This window comes from Eumetopias jubatus, unplaced genomic scaffold (assembly GCF_037043125.1).
Source record: "Eumetopias jubatus isolate StellerSeaLion01/CBP00866 unplaced genomic scaffold, mEumJub1_p1.0 scaffold_5, whole genome shotgun sequence".
NCBI classification, from domain to species: Eukaryota; Metazoa; Chordata; class Mammalia; order Carnivora; family Otariidae; genus Eumetopias; species Eumetopias jubatus.
In genome coordinates, this window is record NW_028274811.1 from 29,554,535 (window position 1) to 29,574,634 (window position 20,100).

The following is a 20,100-nucleotide window of genomic DNA, read 5'->3' on the forward strand; positions in this document are numbered from 1 at the left end:
TTTAAATAGGATATAGTGTCCTTCCTCATCTCTTATTACAGTCTTTGTTTTAAAATCTAATTGGTCTGTTATAAGGATTGCCACCCCAGCTTTCTTTTGGCGTCCATTAGCATGGTAAATGGTTTTCCACCCCCTCACATTCAATGTGGGAATGTCTTTGGGTCTAAAATGAGTCTCTTGCAGACAGCATATTGATGGGTCTTGTTTTTTAATCCAATCTGATAGCCTGTGTCTTTTGATTGGGGCATTGAGCCCATTTACATTCAGGGTAACTATTGAAAGGTATGAATTTAGTGTCATTGTATTGCCTGTAAGGATGACTGTTACTGTCTATTGTCTGTGTTCCTTTCTGGTCTATGTTGCTTTTAGGCTCTCTCTTTGCTTAGAGGACTCCTTTCAGTATTTCTTGGAGGGCTGGTTTCGTGTTTGCAAATTCCTTTAGTTTTTGTTTGTCCTGGAAGCTTTTTATCTCTCCTTCTATTTTCAATGACAGCCTAGCTGGATATAGTATTCTTGGCTGCATATTTTTCTCGTTTAGAGCTCTGAAGATATCATGCCAGTCCTTTCTGGCCCACCAGTTCTCTGTGGACAGGTCTGTTGCCAATCTAATGTTTCTACCATTACAGGTTACATATCTCTTCTCCCGAGCTGCTTTCAAGATTTTCTCTTTGTCTCTGAGATTCGTAAGTTTTACTATTAGATGTCGGGGTGTTGACCTATTTTTATTGATTTTGAGAGGGGTTCTCTGGGCCTCCTGGATTTTGATGCCTGTTTCCTTCCCCACATTAGGGAAGTTCTCTGCTATAATTTGCTCCACTATACCTTCTGCCCCTCTCTCTCTTTCTTCTTCTTCTGGGATCCTAATTATTCTAATCTTGTTTCGTCTTACCGTATCGCTTATCTCTCGAATTCTGCCCTTGTGATCCAGTAGTTGTTTATCTCTTTTTCTCAGCTTCTTTATTTTCCATCATTTGGTCTTCTATGTCGGTAATTCTCTCTTCTGCCTCATTTATCCTAACAGTTAGTGCCCCCATTTTTGATTGTACCTCTTTGATTTCCACTTGGTTAGATTTTCGTTCTTTTATTTCTCCAGGAAGGGTTTCTCTAATAACTTCATTCTTTTTTCAAGCCCAGCCAGTATCTTTAAAATCATGGTTCTGAACTCTAGGTCCGACATCGTAGTAATGTCCGTATTGTGTAGGTCTCTGGCAGACGGTACTACCTCTTGTTCTTTTTGCTGAGGTAATTTTTTCCATCTTGTCATTTTGTCCAGAGGAGAATAGATGAATGAGAGAACGAAATGCTAACAGGTTAACACCATCCCCAGATAATATACTCTAAACAAATCAGAAAAGACCTGAAACCAGGGGAAAAGAAAGGGAAGGAAAGCAAAAAGAAAGAAAAAAAGAAAAAGATAAAAACAAAAACAGAACAAAACAAGAAAGACAGAATATGATCAAATATGAGCAGGCTAGTGCATAGATCAGTGCCACACACTAGATTTTGGGTGTATTTTGGTCTGTTAGAAGAAAGTGCCTCCTAAAATTTAAAAGAAAGAAAGACTTGTATATGTACAAAATAAGAGTTGACACAATGAAGACATGGAATATGACTGTAAAGATGAAAATTATAAAAGATTTTATAAAAGGAATTGATAAGATAAGTTGTTTGAAAAAAGAAAGAAGATTTAAAAAAAAGAATAAGGGAGAGAATGTGATCAGGCAGGAGACTAGAACAAAGCCATACACTAGTGATTTAGGGTATATTTTGATCTGTTAGAAGAAACTGTATCTCAAAATTTTAAAGAGAGAACAACTTATATATACATGCCAAAAATAAGGGTAACTACTATGAATGGATAGAATAGGACTCTAAAAATGAAAAATAAAATTTTTTTTATCAAAGGATTGATAACACGTTGCTTGAAAAAGAGAAAAAGAAAAATTGAAAAAATAAAACAGTTAAAAAAATTAACTTTGAAAGACTAATGAATCATTGTAAAAAAAAAAGCCATGAATTCTGTGTGCAGTATTCCCCTAGCGCTGGAGTTCTCCCTTTTTCCTTGATTGGTAAACTTGGTCTTGGCTTGCTGGCTGTTCCTGCTGATCTTCTGGGGGAGGGGCCTGTTGCCGTGGTTCCCAAATGTCTTTGTCGGAGGCGGAATTGCCCTGCCCTTGCCGGTCCGGGCTAAGCAATCTGCTCGGGTTTGCTCTTAGGAGCTTTTGTTCCCTGCAAGCTCTCAGTGCACCTTTGGAGGACGAGAGTGAAAATGGTGGCCTCCCAATCTCCTCCCGGAGGAGCCGAGAACTCGGGACCCCTCTCCTCAGTGCGCCGCCAGAGAAAAGCAGTCAGTCACTCCCGTCTCCCTGGTCTCCGGCCGCACTCAGTGCTCACCCAGCCTGTGACCGAGCGTTTCTATCTCTGGCACCCGACCCCGTGTGGAGTCTCCAAACCCAGCAGATCCCTGCGGTGCGCTCCCGCGCCGCTCCTCCCGGAGGAGGAATGGAAGTCTCCCCGGATCTTCTGCTTGTTGGGTCCCTGCTGGAGGAGCAGTGGCCCGACTGTGCCGCGGATCACGGTGTATGGCAACCGCGAGCTGAGAGCACGCTCCTTGGCCCCATCTCTGCAGCCGGCTTCCCCGCTCCGATACCTGGGAGCTCTGCCGCACTCAGGCACCCCTGTCTTTCTGTGACCCCCAGAGGGTCCTGAGACCACACTGTCCCGCGAGGGTTCCACCCCCCCGCTTAGCCCCTGGAGCAACGTCCCTCAGGGAGCCGACTTCTAAAAGTTCCGATTTTTTGCTCCGCGGCTCTAGCACTGGCCAGAAGCAGCGGAGGCCCCCTCCCCCGCCGTCTATCCTCCCGAATATTGCCTCGGATTCACTTCTCCGCAAGTCCTACCTTCCAGGAAGTGGTCGCTTTTCTGTTCAGAGAGTTGTTGCTATTCTTTTTTTCGATCTCCTGTTGAGTTCGTAGATGTTCAGAATGGTTTGATCCCTATTCAGCTGAATTCCTGAGACCAAACGAAATCCAGGTCTCCTACTCCTCCACCATCTTGCTCTGCCAGTTTCCTCTAGTTTCAATCCTATTTTGTGTGTTTTCTCTCTGTTTTATTTTGACAGAGAGGTGACAAAAGGGACATTAGAGTTAAACTGCAGCACCTTGAATTGCCGGTTGACAATATGTCCTTTGCCTTGAGTAGAGGCCGAGCTCTTTTTCTTTTCTCTGAACCAAAATTGTCTTTTTAGCTTTGCTTAGCAATTTTTTTCTTGACAAGCTTCTGCTCATTTTTGGCTCTAGCTTTCCTGACGCTATTCTTATAACTGCTTGCAACTCATTTGTATATGTCTTGGGTTGTGGGCCCCTCCCTGTTCCATCTTTTTATATAAGCTTCTTTATATTCTGAGCCCTTAGGACTTCTCTTTATGGGTCCACATTGTTTTATTTTTTTATGTTCCTCCTTATCTGAATTCTTTGCAATTGAATAATCAGAACTGAGTCTTAAAAGTTAACCAGTTATTTTGTACTGCTTACGTAGGCCACATAGCCACTTTTGAGGGTTTTTTGGACATTTTTAATTTCTGCCTTTTTTGAAAGGAAATTTGAGGGTTCTTGACTTTTCTTTCTGATTTCAGCCCCAAGAAAGATAATCTACCAGCGCTGGGTGAAAAATTTACATGTGTCCTTCCCATCCATTACATCCATTATGAATTGTTCAGTTTTACAATAAGAAGAGTTTGGCTGGTCGTTTATTTTGTGTATGTATCTTTTTCCATCGGCACTTCTGGCATTTAACATTAGAATGTATACCACCTTTTACCCAGAGTTCATGCTCACTTAGTTGTGTTTTTTTTCCTTTTGTGTCTTTTCTTTTTTTTAAACGGACTCTGTTTTTTATATGAGTTTTAGGTTCACAGCAAATAAGAGTGGAAAGTACAGAGATTTCCCACACACCCCTGCCTCCACACATGTACCCAGCTACCAAAACCCTATACTGGTACATTTATTACAGTCTTACCTATCTTGACATATCATTATCACCCCAAATCGATGGTTCACATTAGGTTTCATTTTTGGTGTTGTACGTTTTGTGGATTGGAACAAATGAATAATGACAGGTATGTACCTCTCTAGTACTGGTAGTATACAGAAGTATATCTACAGTATACAGAATAATTTCGCTGCCCTAAAAATCCTGTGTGCTCTGCCTGTTCATTCCTCACTCCTTCTAACCTGGAACCACTGATACTTTTACTGACTCCATAGTTTTGCCTTTTCCAGAATGGCATCTAGTTAGAATCATACAGTATGTAGCCTTGTCAGATTGGTTTCTTTCACTTAGTAACATGCATTTAAGTTCCCTCATCCCTTTTCATGCCTTGATAGCTCATTTCTTTGTAGAGCTGAATTAGTCCATCAACTGGAAATTATCACAGTTTATCCATTCACCTGCAAAAGGACATCTTGGTTGCTTTCAAGTTTTGGCAGTCATGGGTAAAGCTGCCATAAACATCTGTGTGTAGGTTTTATGTGGACATAAGTTTTTACCTCCTTTTTGTAAATACTGAGGAGCATTTTTGTGGATAATATGGTAAGAGTATGTTAAGTTTTGTAAGAAACCACCAAACTGTCTTCCAAAGTAGCTGTACCATTTTATATTCCCACTAGCAGTGAATGAGAATTCCTATTGTTGCACATCCTCACCAATTTTTGGTGTTCTCACACTTTTGGATTTTGGCCATTCTTATGGGTGTATAGTGGTATTTTATTGCTATCTTAATTTGTATTTACCAATGACACATGATGTGGAGCATGTTTTTATATGCTTATTTGTTATGTATATATCTTCTTTGATGAGGTGGCTGGTTATGTCTTTGACCCATTTTTTAAATTGGGTTACTTATTTTCTTGTTGAATTTTAAGAGTTCTTTGTATATTTTGGATAGTAGTCCTTTACCAGGTATGTCTTTTGTACATATTTTCTCCCAGGCTGTGGCTTGTCTTGTTATTCTGTTGATAGTGTCTTTTGCAGAGCAGAAACTTTGAATTTTTAATAAAGTCTGGCTTATCAGTTCTTTCATGGTTCATGCCTTGATGTTGTATCTAGAAAGTCATTACCATATTCATGGGTTATCTAGATTTTCTGCTATGTTATCTTCTAGAACCTCTTACGGTTTTGTGTTGTACGTTTAGGTCTTTGACTTTGAGGTAATTTTTGTGAAGGGTGTGACGTCTGTGTGTAGATTAATTTTTTTGCCTGTGGTTGTTCTTGTAGTATTTGTTGAAAAGACTATCTTTTCTCCATTATTGCCTTTGTTCCTTCATCAGAAATTGGTTAACTGTATTTATATGGGTCTTTTTCTGGGCTCTCTCTTCTGTTCCTTTGATCTGTTTGTTCTTTTGCCAGTACCATACTATCTTGATAACAGTAGCTTTATGGTAAGTTGAATAGTGTCAGTCTTCTGATTTTGTTCTTCTTCAGTATTGTGTTAGGTGTTCTGGGTCTTTTGCTGCCCCAAATAAACTTTAGGATCGGTTTGTTGATACTCACAAAATGATTTGCTGGGATTTTGATTGGGATTGCATTGATACCTATAGATCATGTTGGGAAGAACTGACTTCATGGCAGTATTAAGGCTTCCTTTCCATGAACATGGGCTCTCTCTGCATTTATTTAGTTCCTTTTTGATGTCTGTCTTTAGGGCTTTATAGTTTCTTCATATAGGTCTTGTACCTATTTTGATTTTTACCTAAGTATTTGTTCTTTTGAATGCTAATATAAATGGTCATGAATTTTTATTTTCAAATTTCACATGGTCATTGCTGGTATATAGCAAAGTGATTGACTTTGTATATTAACCTTGCATCTTGCAACCTTGCTGTAATAGCTTAATTAGTTCCAGGAGTTCTTTTTTTTTTCATTTTTTTTCAGGTTTTTTATGTAGACAGCCATGTCATTTGTGAACAAAGATGATTGTATTTCTTCCTTTCCAATTTGTATACCTTCTATTACCCTTTCTCTTAACTGTATTAGCTAGGACTTCTAGTACAGTGTTGGAAAAGGAATGGTGAGAACATACTTAACTTGTTACTGATCTTGGCAGGAAATCTTCTAGTTCCTCACCATTAAGTATGAAGTTAGGTATAAGTTTCCTGTAAATGTTCTTTATCAAATTGTAGGAGTTACCCTCTGTTCCTAGCTTGCTTGGTTTTTTAGTTCATATTTTTGCTTAGAATAATTTTACAAATGCTGGTATAATTAAGTATTTCAGGTTGCTGATACAGAGGCTTGTTTTACAAATTTAAACCTTGATTAGACTGTGCTAGAAAAACAATTTAAAATGTGAAAACACACTTGTTGAAAAACTTTGGGACACAGCAAAAGTAGTTCTAAGAGGGAAGTTTATAGTGGTGCAGGCCTACTTCAAGAAACAAGAAAAAACTGAAATAAACAGTCTAACCTTACACCTAAAGGATCTAGTAAAAGAAGAACAAACACAGCTCAGCGTTAGTAGAAGGAAGGAAATAATAAAGATCAGAGTGAAAATAAATGAAATAGAGACTTAAAAAGCAATAGGAAAGATCATTGAAACCAAGAGTTGGTTCTTTGAAAAGATAAGCGAAATTGACAAACACTTGGACTCATCAAGAAAAAAAGAGAAAAGGCCCAAATAAAATCAGAAACAAGAGAGAAGAGCTCAAACCATAGAAATAAAAAGGAATATAAGAGACTATGAAAAATGGTATGCCAACAAATTGGACAATGTTTCCAAAACTAAATCAGGAGGAAGTAGAAAATCTGAACAAACTGATTACTAGTAATGAAATTGAATCAGTAATCAAAAAACTCCCCCAACAAGCAAAAGCTCAAGGCCAGATGGCTTCAGAGGTGAATTCTATCAAACATTTAATGAAGAGTTCATATCTATTTTTCTCAAACTGTTACAAAAATAGAAGAGGAAGGAAAGCTTCCAGATTAATTCTGCAAGGCCAGCCTTTCCCTTACACCAAAACCAGATCGAGACACCACAAAAAAGACGACTATGGGTCAGTATCCCTGATGAACTTAGATGCACAAATCCTAAACAAAATATTAACAAACCAAATTGAACAGTAAGTTAAAAGGATCATTCACCACACAATCAAGTGGGATTTATTCCACGGGTGCAAGGGTGGTTTAGTATCTAAATCAACCAGTGTGATATATTACATTAGTAACTTATGAAGGATAAAAATGGTAATAATCATCTCAGTAGATACAGAAGCATTTGACAGAAATCATTATCTGTTTATGATAAAAACTCTCAACAAAGTGGATTTAGAGGAAACATACCTCAATATAGTAAAGACGATACATATGACAAACCCACAACTAACATCATACTCAATGGTGAAAAGCTCAGGAACAAGATAAGGATGGCCATTCTTGCCACTTATTTGTATTCAACATAGTACTGAAGTCCTAACTGCAGCAATCAGACAAGAAAAAGAAATAAAAGGCACCCATATTGGAAAGGAAGAAGTAAAACTATCATTATTTGCAAATTACGTGGTGTGTGTGTGTGTGTGTGTGTATAATCCTGAAGACTGCACCAAAAAAACTACTAGAACTAAGAAAGGAAATCAGTAAAGTTGCAGGATCAACTTTAGATCAATTGAACAGGATAGAGCGCCCAGAAATAAGCTCACACTTAATATGGTCAGGTAATCTGCGACACGGGAGGCAAGAATATACAGTGGGGAAAAGACAGTCTCTTCAGTAAATGCTGTTGGGGAAACTGGGCAGCTGCATGTGAACAAATGAAACTGGACCACTTTCTTACACCACACACTAAAAAAACTCAGACTAAGGACCTAATTGTGAGACCTGAAACCATAAAACTTCTCGAAAAACATAGGGCAGTGATCACTTGGACATCAGCCTTAACAACATATTTATGGGATATGTCTCCTCAGGCAAGGAAAATAGACAAAAGTTAACTATTAGGACTACAAAATAAAAAGCTTTGTAACAGTTAAGGAAACCTTCAACAAAAGGAAAAAGCAGTCTGCTGGATGTAAGAAGATATTTATAAATGATATATCTGATAAGGAGTAATATCCAAAATAAATAAGAGAACTTACACAACTCAACACCAAGAAAAAAACCCAAACCAAACAAACAATTTGGTTAGAAAAATGGGCAGAGACTCTGAATAGGCCTTTTTCCGAAGAAGACATACAGATGGTCAACTGACATATGAAAAGATGTTCAGCATCATTAATCATCAGGGAAATGCAATTCAAATCACAGTGAGATGCCACCTCACACCAGTCTGAATGGCTAGTATCAGAAGGACAAATAAGTATTGACAAGGATGTGGAGAAAAGAGAATTCTTGTGCACTGTTTGTGGTAGTATATGTTGGTGCAGCCACTGGGGAAAACAGTATGCAGATTTCCAAGAAAACTAAAAATAGAAATACCATATTATCCAGTAATTCCACTACTGGGTATTTACCCAGAGAAAGCAAAAACACTAATTTTTTTTTTTCAAAAACACTAATTTGAAAAGATATGTGCACCCCTGTGTTTGTTGTAGCATTATTTACGATAGCCAAGATATGGGAGTAAGCTAAGTATCCATCAATAGATATAAGTGATATATATACACAATGGAATATTATCCATCAATAGATATAAGGAGATATATACACAATGGAATATTATTCAATGATAAAAATGAATGAGATCTTGCCATTTTCCAACAAGATGGATGGACCTAGAGGGTATTATACTAAATGAAATAAGTCAGACAAAGAAAGACAAATACCATATGATTTCACACATATGTGGAATCTAAAAAACAAAGCAAATGAAAAAATAATAAACCACAAACAGACTCATAAATACAGAGAACAAACTGGTGGTTGCTGGAGGGGGCTGGTGTACAAAACAGGAGAAGAGGATTAAAAGATTCAAAATTCCAGTTACACATTAAATAAGTTTTGGAGATGAAAAGTACAGCATAGAGAATAATATAATAATATTGCATAGTGTTGTTTGGTAGATGGCAACTACGTTTATCGTGGTGAGTACTGAGTAATACACAGGATTATCTAGTCGCTGTGTTGTACACCTGAAACCATTATGGTATTGTGTGTCAACTCTACTTCAATAATAAAAAATTAAGAAGAAAAATAAAAAAATAAAATAAATGTGATACTGCCTATCCTTATACTTGTATTTGGATAAGTTTTAAAATATTCATTTTCAAGACATTACTGTTTTTCTTTTTTTTTGTAAGGTAATAGACTCAAAGCCAGGGAGGACAGTGATACTTAAGTGAAATATCTGAAAATATTTTTCATAGAGTGCTTGTGTTGGCTTAAAGGAAACAAAGAATCTGGGGTTTCTAATTCACTCATTAATCGTTTTTTTGTCTGGTTTGTTTACAGACGTTCAGCCCGTTGCCTATGAAGAGCCGAAACATTGGTGTTCAATTGTCTACTATGAATTAAACAATCGTGTTGGGGAGGCTTTTCATGCATCTTCTACTAGCGTGTTAGTAGATGGATTCACAGACCCTTCAAATAACAAAAGTAGATTCTGCTTGGGGTTGTTGTCAAATGTTAATCGTAATTCAACAATTGAAAACACTAGGCGACATATCGGAAAAGGTAATTTTGTCATTTCCCTGCGTTCAGTTGAAGTCAGTCATTTGTTGTGCTCACTGTGTACTGTGAGTTGTGTAAGGCGCTGGAGTATACCGCGAGCCTGAGGCGTGGGCTGTACCCTCAAGTTGCAGATGCTAGAGAATGTATTAAGTCAAGACCTAATCAGGCCTCTTTTCCTTATCGTGCTTAGTTTTTCGTCATAGTACTTAGGATCTGAAATCATACTATTTCTGTATCTATTTTTTGAGTGTCTTCCTGACTGGAATATAAGCTTTACAGAAATTTGCTTTGTTCACAGCATTATTTTCAGTTAGAACAGTGCCAGGCTCATAGTAAGTACACGGCAAATATTTGTGGAATATATGAATGCTGGTGAAGGATTAGAATTTTTTAATTACGGTATTTTGAGTTGAGGTGCCTTGTAAGAATTTCTGTTATGTTGGAGGAGCTGGGTTACAGGTAAGAAGTCCAGTTTGAATGATAACAAGTTTCCAGTGGCTTCACCACCACCCCTCCTGCCTTTTAAATTCAGGTAACTAGGTTTTATTTATATTTCATCTCACAAGACAGTTGCCACAACAAACAAGGAACTTCTCCCACCTCGGTGGAATGTCCGAGTCTCATGCATCAAGTGGTCAGGAAGGAAGCCTATCCCAGGTAGAGTGTATTGCCTGTCTTGTGAGTTCAGTTTTTACCACTAGCTCTGTTTTGCTTCTTGGACTTGAGGGAAGTCTTAGTCCAAGTTAGAACCAAAGGTACACTTACACCCTTTACCTATAAAAGGTAAACTATACTTGTACCTACAAAAGGTATAATTGTAATTGTAATCTCATTTCTTATAGAAGAGATTCAGCAAAATACTATGGCCAAAAATAAGTTGACAAGAAAGCTTCCATTCTCTTTTGACTGTTGCCAACGTGGCATTGATTTTGTAGGTGAAATGCCTCACTTCTGTGTATTGGTTTTCCCACTACCGTAGGATGATTTAAGAGAAATCTACCTGTGGAATTCTTAAATTCTAGACTGTTTTCCCATTTTTCCTAGTATCCAGTTCTGGGATCCCTTCCTCCATGGGTCATTTTATTTGCTCAGAAACAAAACATAGTTTTTCGTATCATAGCCTAATATAAGTCTTTGACTCACATGTGTATGAGGTATGAGTGTACAAGGATGGTCTTTTTAGCATTGTTTGTGGTGGTGAAAAGTTGGAAATAACTTCAGCTTTAGCTATATAATTTGAAGTTTTAATATTGAAAGTATATTCACATTATTTACATATATATTTTTAAAATACCAAAACCATTCTTTTCAAGGGAACTAAAATAAATCTGCCATTTAAAGTCTCTTCTTGTGACCTGAAATTACATATGTGACTTAGGGTCTTTTTTTTTTTCTAAAGATTTTATTTATTTATTTGAGAGAGAGAGAGCACACTCAGAGGGAGAAGCAGTCTCCCCACTGAGCAGGGAGCCCGATGTGGGACTCGATCCCGGGACTCCAGGATCATGACCTGAGCCGAAGGCGGTCGCTTAACTAACTGAGCCACCCAGGCGCCCTACTTAGGGTCTTTTTTAATGCTCCTGTACTCTCCATTAGTAAAAAAGAATGCAGAGCATTTTGCCAATTGACTGTTTGTGATAGTTAAATTAGCGCCAAATGTTCCTTTGAAAGGACTCATCATAGGTGTTTTTTTTCTTTTTGTCTTTGCTTTCTCTCATAGAGATAATAAATGATTGTTGGCAAAGAGAAAAGAACTTAAGAACTGATAAACCTAATAAGCTGCCAACCTGGGGCTTACATTTTAGTTATTTAAGGACCATTGTAGACCTCTTGATTATCTTCGGCAGTGTAAGGCCCTCTAGTGGTAGCTTCTGTCTACAGACTGTTGGTCGTTTGCTGTAGGTTAGCGGGTATTCTTGATTGCACTCTAGACAACCGCTTTGGTTTCGTTATGCTGCGGTATATTAAGGTGAGTCTTGTAATGCTCGTCTTTTTAAGGTGTTCACCTGTACTATGTTGGTGGAGAAGTGTATGCAGAGTGCCTCAGTGACAGCAGCATATTTGTTCAGAGTAGGAACTGCAACTTCCATCATGGCTTTCATCCTACCACTGTCTGTAAGATTCCCAGCAGTTGCAGCCTCAAAATTTTTAACAACCAAGAGTTTGCTCAGCTTCTGGCTCAATCTGTCAACCATGGATTTGAGGCAGTGTATGAGCTCACCAAAATGTGTACCATTCGAATGAGTTTTGTCAAGGTGAGTGGGTTGTAACCTGTAGCTTAATTTGAGTCACTGTAAATATGTATATTATATTTCTATAGGTTATGATTTTAAAATGTCTTTGTGAAATGAAAGTCAGTATTTACTTTTGACCTGACTTAATAGGTTTTTAAATGATATTCTTGAGTTTTAAAGCTTTAAAACCACACGGTAGGTCTAAGTTTTAATTTTATAATCCAGACATAAAATGCATGATACTGATTTTGATACTGAATAGGGGCTGAGTTTATAAAGAGCTTCGGTTAAAGACTGAATTGCTAGAAAGCATTTAATATTAAAATTGCTTTTGAAGTTCCTTAGCTTCGGCAGTTTCAATTATTGTTAGATCCCACTGGAGTGACTTAAAAAATTCTTTAGAAGACTAAAGTTAGCTTCCTTGCATTTAACCTCTGTTATTAAGGATTTGCAGAGTTGAAAGAACTTTTCAAATTTATCACTTGCTCTTGGCCTGATTTTACTGGCCTTCCGAAGATGATGGTTTGTGAGTAAAAATAGGGAAGAATTTTAGTGACACATATAAGCATCCTGTACTCTATCCACTCGGTCCTTAAGGTTTTAACCAAAGAAGAACAATTGTGAAATGCTCCGAGTGGGCTTTTTCTTTTTGACATTCAGACCCACAGTTCAGTGTTGCCTTGCTGCTTTGCTGTCGGTCTTTTCTATGCATCAGTTTATCAGTAGCCCCAAAGGCATTCCCCCTCCATAGAAACCTAACTTTTTTTTTTTTTGAAGATTTTATTTATTTATTTGATTGAAAGAGAGAGAGTGTGTGTGGGGGTGGAGGGAGCAGAGGGAGAGTGAGAAGCAGACTCCTCGCTGAGCAGGGAGCCTGACTATGCAGGGATACAGGGCAGGGATACGGGGCTCAATCCCAGGACTCTTACCAACTGTGCCATCCAGGTGCCCCAGAAACATAACTTTTATGTGTTTAATCTCTACTCCCCATCTCCTCCTCCCAAGCCTCATTTTCCTGGGCCAGCACTACTGTAAGCTGTAAAGCAGAGAGCTTGGTGAATCCAGGCAAATAAAAGTGAAAAAAATTTTAATCTTTATCTAGAATTTTAGGCTAAAGTGTTCCAGTGTAATTCATCCCAGCTACTTTAATTACAGTTGTGTGCATTGATCAGATCTACAGTGTCTTACCTCAGTTAAAAAAAAAAAAAAAAATCCCAAACCTGAAAACCAAAACTTTTTCGCAACAAAATCTGATGTGAACTTATATGAGGCTGTTTGTGGGTTTTATTTATCCCATTAAGTGAGAATGTATCTCACTGCAGAAATAATAGTGTTTTAATTATGAGCTGTTGTACTGTATTAACTTTCTAAACTTCAAAAAGAAAAAGAATTCTGAAACATATCTTGCCCCAAGGATTTCTGTTAAGGGAATCCTATCTCTTTCAGTACTGCAACTCTGTTGCTTTTATTTTTTATTTTTTTTATTTTTTAAAGATTTTATTTTTTGAGACACAGAGTGAGCGAGTGGAGGAGGGAGGGGCAGAGGGAGAAGCAGACTCTCCACTGAGCAGGGAGCCCGATGCGGGGCTCAATCCCAGGACCCTGGGATCATGACCTGAGCCGAAGGCAGACGCCTAACGACTGAGTCACCCAGGCGCCCAACTCTGTTGCTTTTAATTCCATGGTGAATCCTGAGATTGGTTTTGTGTCCTCCACTGTTAAAGTATCTCTTTGTTAGTTTGTTAAAATTGTTTTAGGCTGATTGACAGTTTAAAGAGGTATTTGCTATGATATCTTTTCATTTTCTTAGGGCTGGGGAGCAGAATATCACCGGCAGGATGTTACCAGCACCCCCTGTTGGATTGAGATTCATCTTCATGGGCCTCTTCAGTGGCTGGATAAAGTCCTGACTCAGATGGGCTCCCCTCTGAACCCCATATCTTCCGTCTCATAGTGCAGAAGTAGTCTTTTCAATTATATTATTAATGGACTTGTTTTAATTTTAGGGAAACTTTCAGTACAGATACTGTGAGCTTACATGGAAAACAGATATTACAGCTTATTTTTTTTCTACATAATTGTGACCAATACATTTGTATTTTGTGATGAATCTACATTTGTTTGTTATTCATGTTCATGTGATTAACTCTCAAAAGTGTTGTGAGAAATGTAAAGTAAGTGTTGTACCCCAGTTCACAAGTTTGGCATTGATTAACTTAAACTGGGACATAATTTTGCCTTCTTGTCCCAACCAACTTGTTATTTGTTCAGTTTTTTTGAAAAAGTAATACATCACGTGATGACAAATTATAACAGTGTAAGAAGGTGTGCCGTGAAAAGTCTTCCCTTCTCCTCTTAACCCTACAGAAGATCTACTTTTACCAGTTTCTTTGTCCTACCAATGTGAAGAAAGTGTAATTCATTGTTTTGTAAAAGCATATGGTAGAGGCTGAAAAGAAACTATAAAGAAAAATCACCCTTTTATTTGAAGGAACACTATGCTGCACTGCTCTAACAAGTAGTGTTCAGTAAAAGCAAAGTGATAGTTTTCTAGGTGATGTCATAAAATTTACATTTAATACAGCTAAATGTTTGTCAGTCTGTTGTGACTTCACTCAGTATATCTTTTGTAAAACATTTCCTTTTTTTAAAAAAAAAATTTATTGTAAACAACAGATCTCCATTATATGTCATTTACTCAGAATCTGTCATAAGTACTACTTTATAGCTAGTGACAGTGCACGCACGGCCTTGTTCAGCTTTGCTGCTTTTGGCCAATGTTGTAAGAACTCTAATTTTGACATGCATTAATCTTTTATTTTGCACTTTGATGGGTGACAGTTTCTAGTGTAATCTTTTGTGAAACACACTCAAGTGACTTGGACTTGGATGCTCATCCTTACTTCCTTGGTACCCTTTTGTATTAACAAACACTGCAGTTTATAGATTACAGTTGTAGGAAGTTATACTTTTTCTAGCTTTTGTTGTATTTTTCAACCTAGATTATAAGACTGTTATTCTATAGCTCCAATTTAAGGTGCCTTTTTAAGTCCCTACCGCTTTATGGGTGTTATCCATGTTGGAAAATCACATACTTAATCCCATTGCTCTTACTGGCATCAGTTGCCCTGAGCAAGGAACAGACCTGTGTCCTGTAGCCAGAAGAGCCTCTTCAGTCTGGCCCCAAGTTGAGGCTACTGGTCTGGTACTTGAATGAATAAGCAGTGGTTGTGGAGATAGTTGACTTTAAAATATTCACATATCAAAGACTGCAGACTGTTCTCAGTTACCATGCATGCTGGTTTTTTCCTCTTCTTTTTTTTTTTTTGCACCTCTGTGGTTGCTAATCTCTCAGAGCACAGTCCTCAAGAGAGGAAAGACATGGATACTCTGAAATACCCGTTCAGTCAGTCATTCATGCTTGAAGGCTTTGGGTAAAGAACTTTTAACCTCTTTTTCTAGAGAGCAGTCAAATGGACACTTTGTTATGGCATGAGAACAGAGACATTATTTTGAAAAAAAAAAAAGACTTAATTTACCTATTGGAGAAAGCTATTTTCTGGTGCCTTTTGAAAGTATATGGAGCCATGTCAGTCTTCTATTTAAAATGTCAGTTTGGTTTGACTTTCGACTTTGCCCTTTCTGCTTTTAAGAGAAGAAAAAAATTGCATTTTTTGAGGAAAGGAGAATGCAGTTGGTTTTGTTCTCTGTGCCATTATTTATTGCTTTTACAAAGTGCAGCCGGTGGGTGGCTTTAGTTCTTTCAGGTGACGAGCCATATGTGTTTCAGCTTGCGGTTCTTTGCTGGGTAAAAGGATCCTTTCTGACCCTCGCCTGAGTTACACATAAGTTTTACATGACATGCATTCTTCATCTTCCAGAGTTGTGTCAGCCACAGGAAAGAGAATTATTTGCTTCGTGTTCAAACGCAGCTACTTACATTATTCTTTTACTTCCCAGGTTTATGGCACAATCTTTGGAACAAATTTATAGGAAAAAAACCATCCAGGTTGAATGACAGATACACGTAATCAACTTCAGTGGGCTTGAACTGGTGGAAACTATTGAATTGTTTTATTGATGTTTTCAATTGAGTTAAGTAAAAATTGTTTTTATTCATGTTACAGCCTTTAGAAAGTTGGCAGAGTTTTATGTGATTGGCCTTTTCTGTGTTTTCCCTAAGGAATTTTATCTCATGAAGGGCAGTACTGAAGCTCTTAACTGTTAAAAAGTTTCATGGAAAAGTATAAGCCTGTTGTATTTCCTAAAAGTGATTAACTCCCCATCCCTGGATTTTAAGTGAAAATTGTATTCTGTGTAGCTGCTTCTCTAATTCCTGAGGGTGCCCAAAATCCATGGATGGGAAATAAAAATTGCCAGTGACCAATGAAAAGAAGACACTTCTGAAAGAAACCTTTTCAGAAAATTACACTTTTAAATTTTTATTTAATCTCTAGAATGGTTTATAGTCAAATTTATGGAAACATCAACACCACTGGAACAATCGCGTTTTATAGCTTGTATAACAAATTAACATATGTGAGCTGAAAAGACTAGAGTCTGGAAATAATAAAATGGCAACTGGTTTGGTAAATGCAAAAAGAGAAATGGAAACAAAATTAATCTGAGTAATGAATTAATGCAACAGAAAGATGATTGGGAAAAAAATTTAAGAGTTGCATTTGATCAGCATCTCTTTATAATAAAGTATTATGGTCTTTTTGGTATTGCTTGGCTTAAGTTATGGAATGTCAACTAGTAGGCATGTTAGTGATCTGAAGCTAACACTTTTTCCTTAGCGATTAAAGAAGACATCAAACAAAATGTCAAGTCATATACATCAGAATATAAATCATTTTTCACATTTTATTGTTATATAAGGAAACTGTGGTAGTAGAATTGGCTGGGTTTCTGAGTTGAAATCCACAGTAAGATTACTAGGTAGTTCAGTGAGCTATATACCTCATAATACAGAAAGAGGATATAGCTACTTTATACTTTTCATAACATTTGGGAGTAGGATATCCTTTGAAGATGTAAAATGATCAATAAGTGTTCGGATCTGAAATCTCTTGTCAGGATGAGAACTGGGGCTCACATTATAAAACCCTTGAGGGTACCTGTGGGAAACAGTCCTCCTGTAATAGTATTCTGTTGAAGGAGAAGGTTTATACAAAAAATAAAATCCTCCCAGTAGCAGAGAACCTCCAAAAAGTCTGATAGTACCTGTTTAAGTACTGTCCTTTACAGAGAGCATCTAATACATCAGCTTAGATCAATGTCTTTATACTCTTTGTAGTTGCTTGCTCAGTATTACTTTGGATTGTTACCACTTTCCCACTTAAAATATTTTGGTTATCTTTCATACTTATTGAAGAAGGAAGGCTCTTCTGATAATTTTGAATTCAACTTCCAGTGATGACTTCAGTTTTAGATCTGTGAATAGGGTCTGAGCCCTTCTTTGTCTTAGCAGTTAAATCCTCACTCCCTCTCCCAGATAGGAATATAGATGTGTGTCCTCATTATAGCAAGGAGCTAGATAAGCAAGGATCTTTTAAAGTGGTAGATAGAGCATGGTGGTTTCAGGCATGTTTGGTGATTTTTGTGGGAGGGAGTTTTCCTGAACATTGGTTTATGGGTGGTCTCCTGAGATACTAAGCAGGGCAGCTTCCTGGGGGTAATCTCAGGCTTGAGGCCTGTTTCCTCCAGAGCAGCACCCATTTTCCCGGGTGATGCCGGTGGGATTTGGGGAAGGTTTTCTCCTCACAGCAGATGCATGTATGGGAAGTGACAGTTCAAGGCATTTCTTCTGCATAAACTGGTGCCTGCTGGACTTAGGAGAGGGGACAGTATTTATCCAGCCTTTGTTCTGTTGGATTATTCCTAATTGAAGCTTCTCTTCTAAAATACAACTGTGTTACAACTGAAGTGTTAACCTGAAATTGGATGGTTTACAAAAACCAATGAGAAGGAGTTCACATAGCAAAAAAATATTTTTTTCAAATAAGAGCTTATGATACAATACTTGCTGGTAGCAGTTGCTGTAAAACAAGTAATGGGACGTTTTGGTGAAAAGATGCAAGCGCAGGATTCTTCTGTCATTCATGGCAGAATGAAAAAGATCTGTGTGGTTCTTGTCCAAATAATTCAATTCTGAAAATTCTTGGAATCATCATAAACCATTGTCCTTTAAGGATTCATTTGAAGGTAGTGTTCTTAAAAAGTTCAGAATTTTGTGTATGGGTAGGTTCTTTTCCCTCAGTAAGTAGTGCCTTGTTGATACTAGCCGGTATTGACTATAATAAAACGACAGGCCAAACAATTCTACGTTCCTTACTTTTACAAGGAATTTTTTAGAATCGGATTTTTCCCTTCTCATGTCATTGGAGATGATGTTGCCTTGATTTATTCATGAAGTATTTTATGTGTAGGGACTCTTGAAGATAATAGTTGGGCAAGTGATTTTCTTCTTAATCTGGTGGGTTAAAATTGCATTTTGAAAATCACTTATTTTAAAATTGGATAGGATTGTAATCAAGAAAACTGGATGTTTGTATGTACCGGCCCATCTTCTCTTAAAAAGGTTTTGCATATGCAGATGATAAAGACCAAACCAATGGCTGCACTATAGATCTGCTTCTTATTTGTACTTGTTCTGCTTCCGTTTTTGTTGTAGAAAATGAAATTCTAGCAACATGTTTCAATTCTGTTGCCTTTTTGATACTTATAAAAATGTATTAGGTTTTACTATATTGTGCTTTTCAAAGCCATAGCTCTTAAGAACTTTGTTTTTGCATATTGTTTGCTAATACTTTATTTTAATAAATCTCGAAACCTGCTTAATGTGTGTGTGTGTACTGTCTTTTGACTTAGCGTGTTTGAGTGCAGTTATAAAAAGGGTTGAGATGACCAGTTGCTCTGACCGGCTGTGTTATATCTGTGTGTGCATGGGAAATAGAAAATGGATATACCATGCCTTTCCACTCAGCAGGTTTGCTCAAAATGATCAGTGTTTTTCCGTTCTGTTTGTAAGAGAGTTGATGTATTTTTCTTTGTTTGTTGAGTTTAATTTAGTTGTGTTGTGAAGAAGTATTTAGATCTAGTCTGGGGTATTTTTGTTTAAACACTAATTTCCCTTCTCTTGGTCTTAGCTGTAAATGAGTGGTGTTGACCTGATGATTAGGATATAGAGTAGCTCTTAGCAGAACTAGCTTTGAGTTCTGCCTGCCTCCACGGGTTCCTGGGTCTCATAGGCTCTCTTAGCTCTGTGCCCTTTGGCAAGTTGCTTAACCCCTCTGTATCTCAGTTTCCAGTCTACTTCATAGTATTTTGGGGGAGATTAAATAAAGTCGTACAAATAAAAGTACTTAGAACAGTGCCTGGCACACAAGAACTCGTTTTTATTCTTACTGTCTCTTGCATTTCTTCTGCTGCTTTGAGAGGAATTATTTCTGATGCTACTTGACTTTAGGAGATCCACCCTTGATTAGTTTTCTTCATTTTCTCCTTAAAAAAAATTTTTTTTTAAGTCACATTAGTTTTATCAGCCCCACCAAGTACATACTTTTACCACTGCTGTGTTGTGTATAGGAGAAATGCAAACTCATTCTCATTAGGAAGGGATGGTGTAAAGCTATGTGCTCCCCACTAGAAAAGGAGGAAGACCCAAACTAAACGTTTTAACCCAAAAGAATGAATATAATAAAGCTCTTATTACTCTTTTTGGAGACAAGACTTCATCAAAAGAATCCATTTCTGCAAATCAGTTCCTTCTTAACACCTTTTTATTTTAAGTGTAAGGTATTTAGTAGTGACTTCAGTGGCTGTTTTAGAAGCATATTTTAAAAAACATTTGTTCTAGCACAAGATTTCAGTCAACAGAGGTGTCGGCTTCTCTCTGATTTAAGATGATTAGTTTTCAGATTGCTGTAGCCCAAACAGTTCAGGTGATGAGGGGATTGGCCGTGACATCTGCTTCGGTTTTCTTTCAGACAAGAGACTCAGTAGTTAATGCTCCTCCACAGCACAGCAGTTTTGATGCAGCTCAGATTTTATACATATTTATAAGAAGGCTCTCGGCAGGCTAGGGCAAGCTTTTAAGAAAGTACTTCTTGAGAGCTCTGTAGTGTATAGGGTTCAATGAAGGAAGCATTTTTAAATTCCTCCATTTAACATGTTAAATATTACTGTGTTTTTGTTGCATTTGTAAGCC

General features: G+C 37.5%; 1 protein-coding gene across 4 annotated transcripts in view; it reads left to right on the top strand.

The window, feature by feature from the left end:
- SMAD5 (SMAD family member 5) overlaps nt 1–18,731 on the top strand; it is a 58,439-nt gene extending 39,708 nt beyond the window's left edge. For all 4 annotated transcript variants that reach the window (XM_028103578.2, XM_028103577.2, XM_028103575.2 and 1 more), the window contains 3 exons: nt 9,436–9,657; nt 11,653–11,909; nt 13,699–18,731. In XM_028103578.2, the coding sequence (XP_027959379.1) occupies nt 9,436–9,657; nt 11,653–11,909; nt 13,699–13,842 (623 nt within the window). In that variant the 3' untranslated portion in view covers nt 13,843–18,731. The remainder of the gene's footprint in view (nt 1–9,435; nt 9,658–11,652; nt 11,910–13,698) is intronic.
- Nucleotides 18,732–20,100: the final 1,369 nt, after the last annotated feature.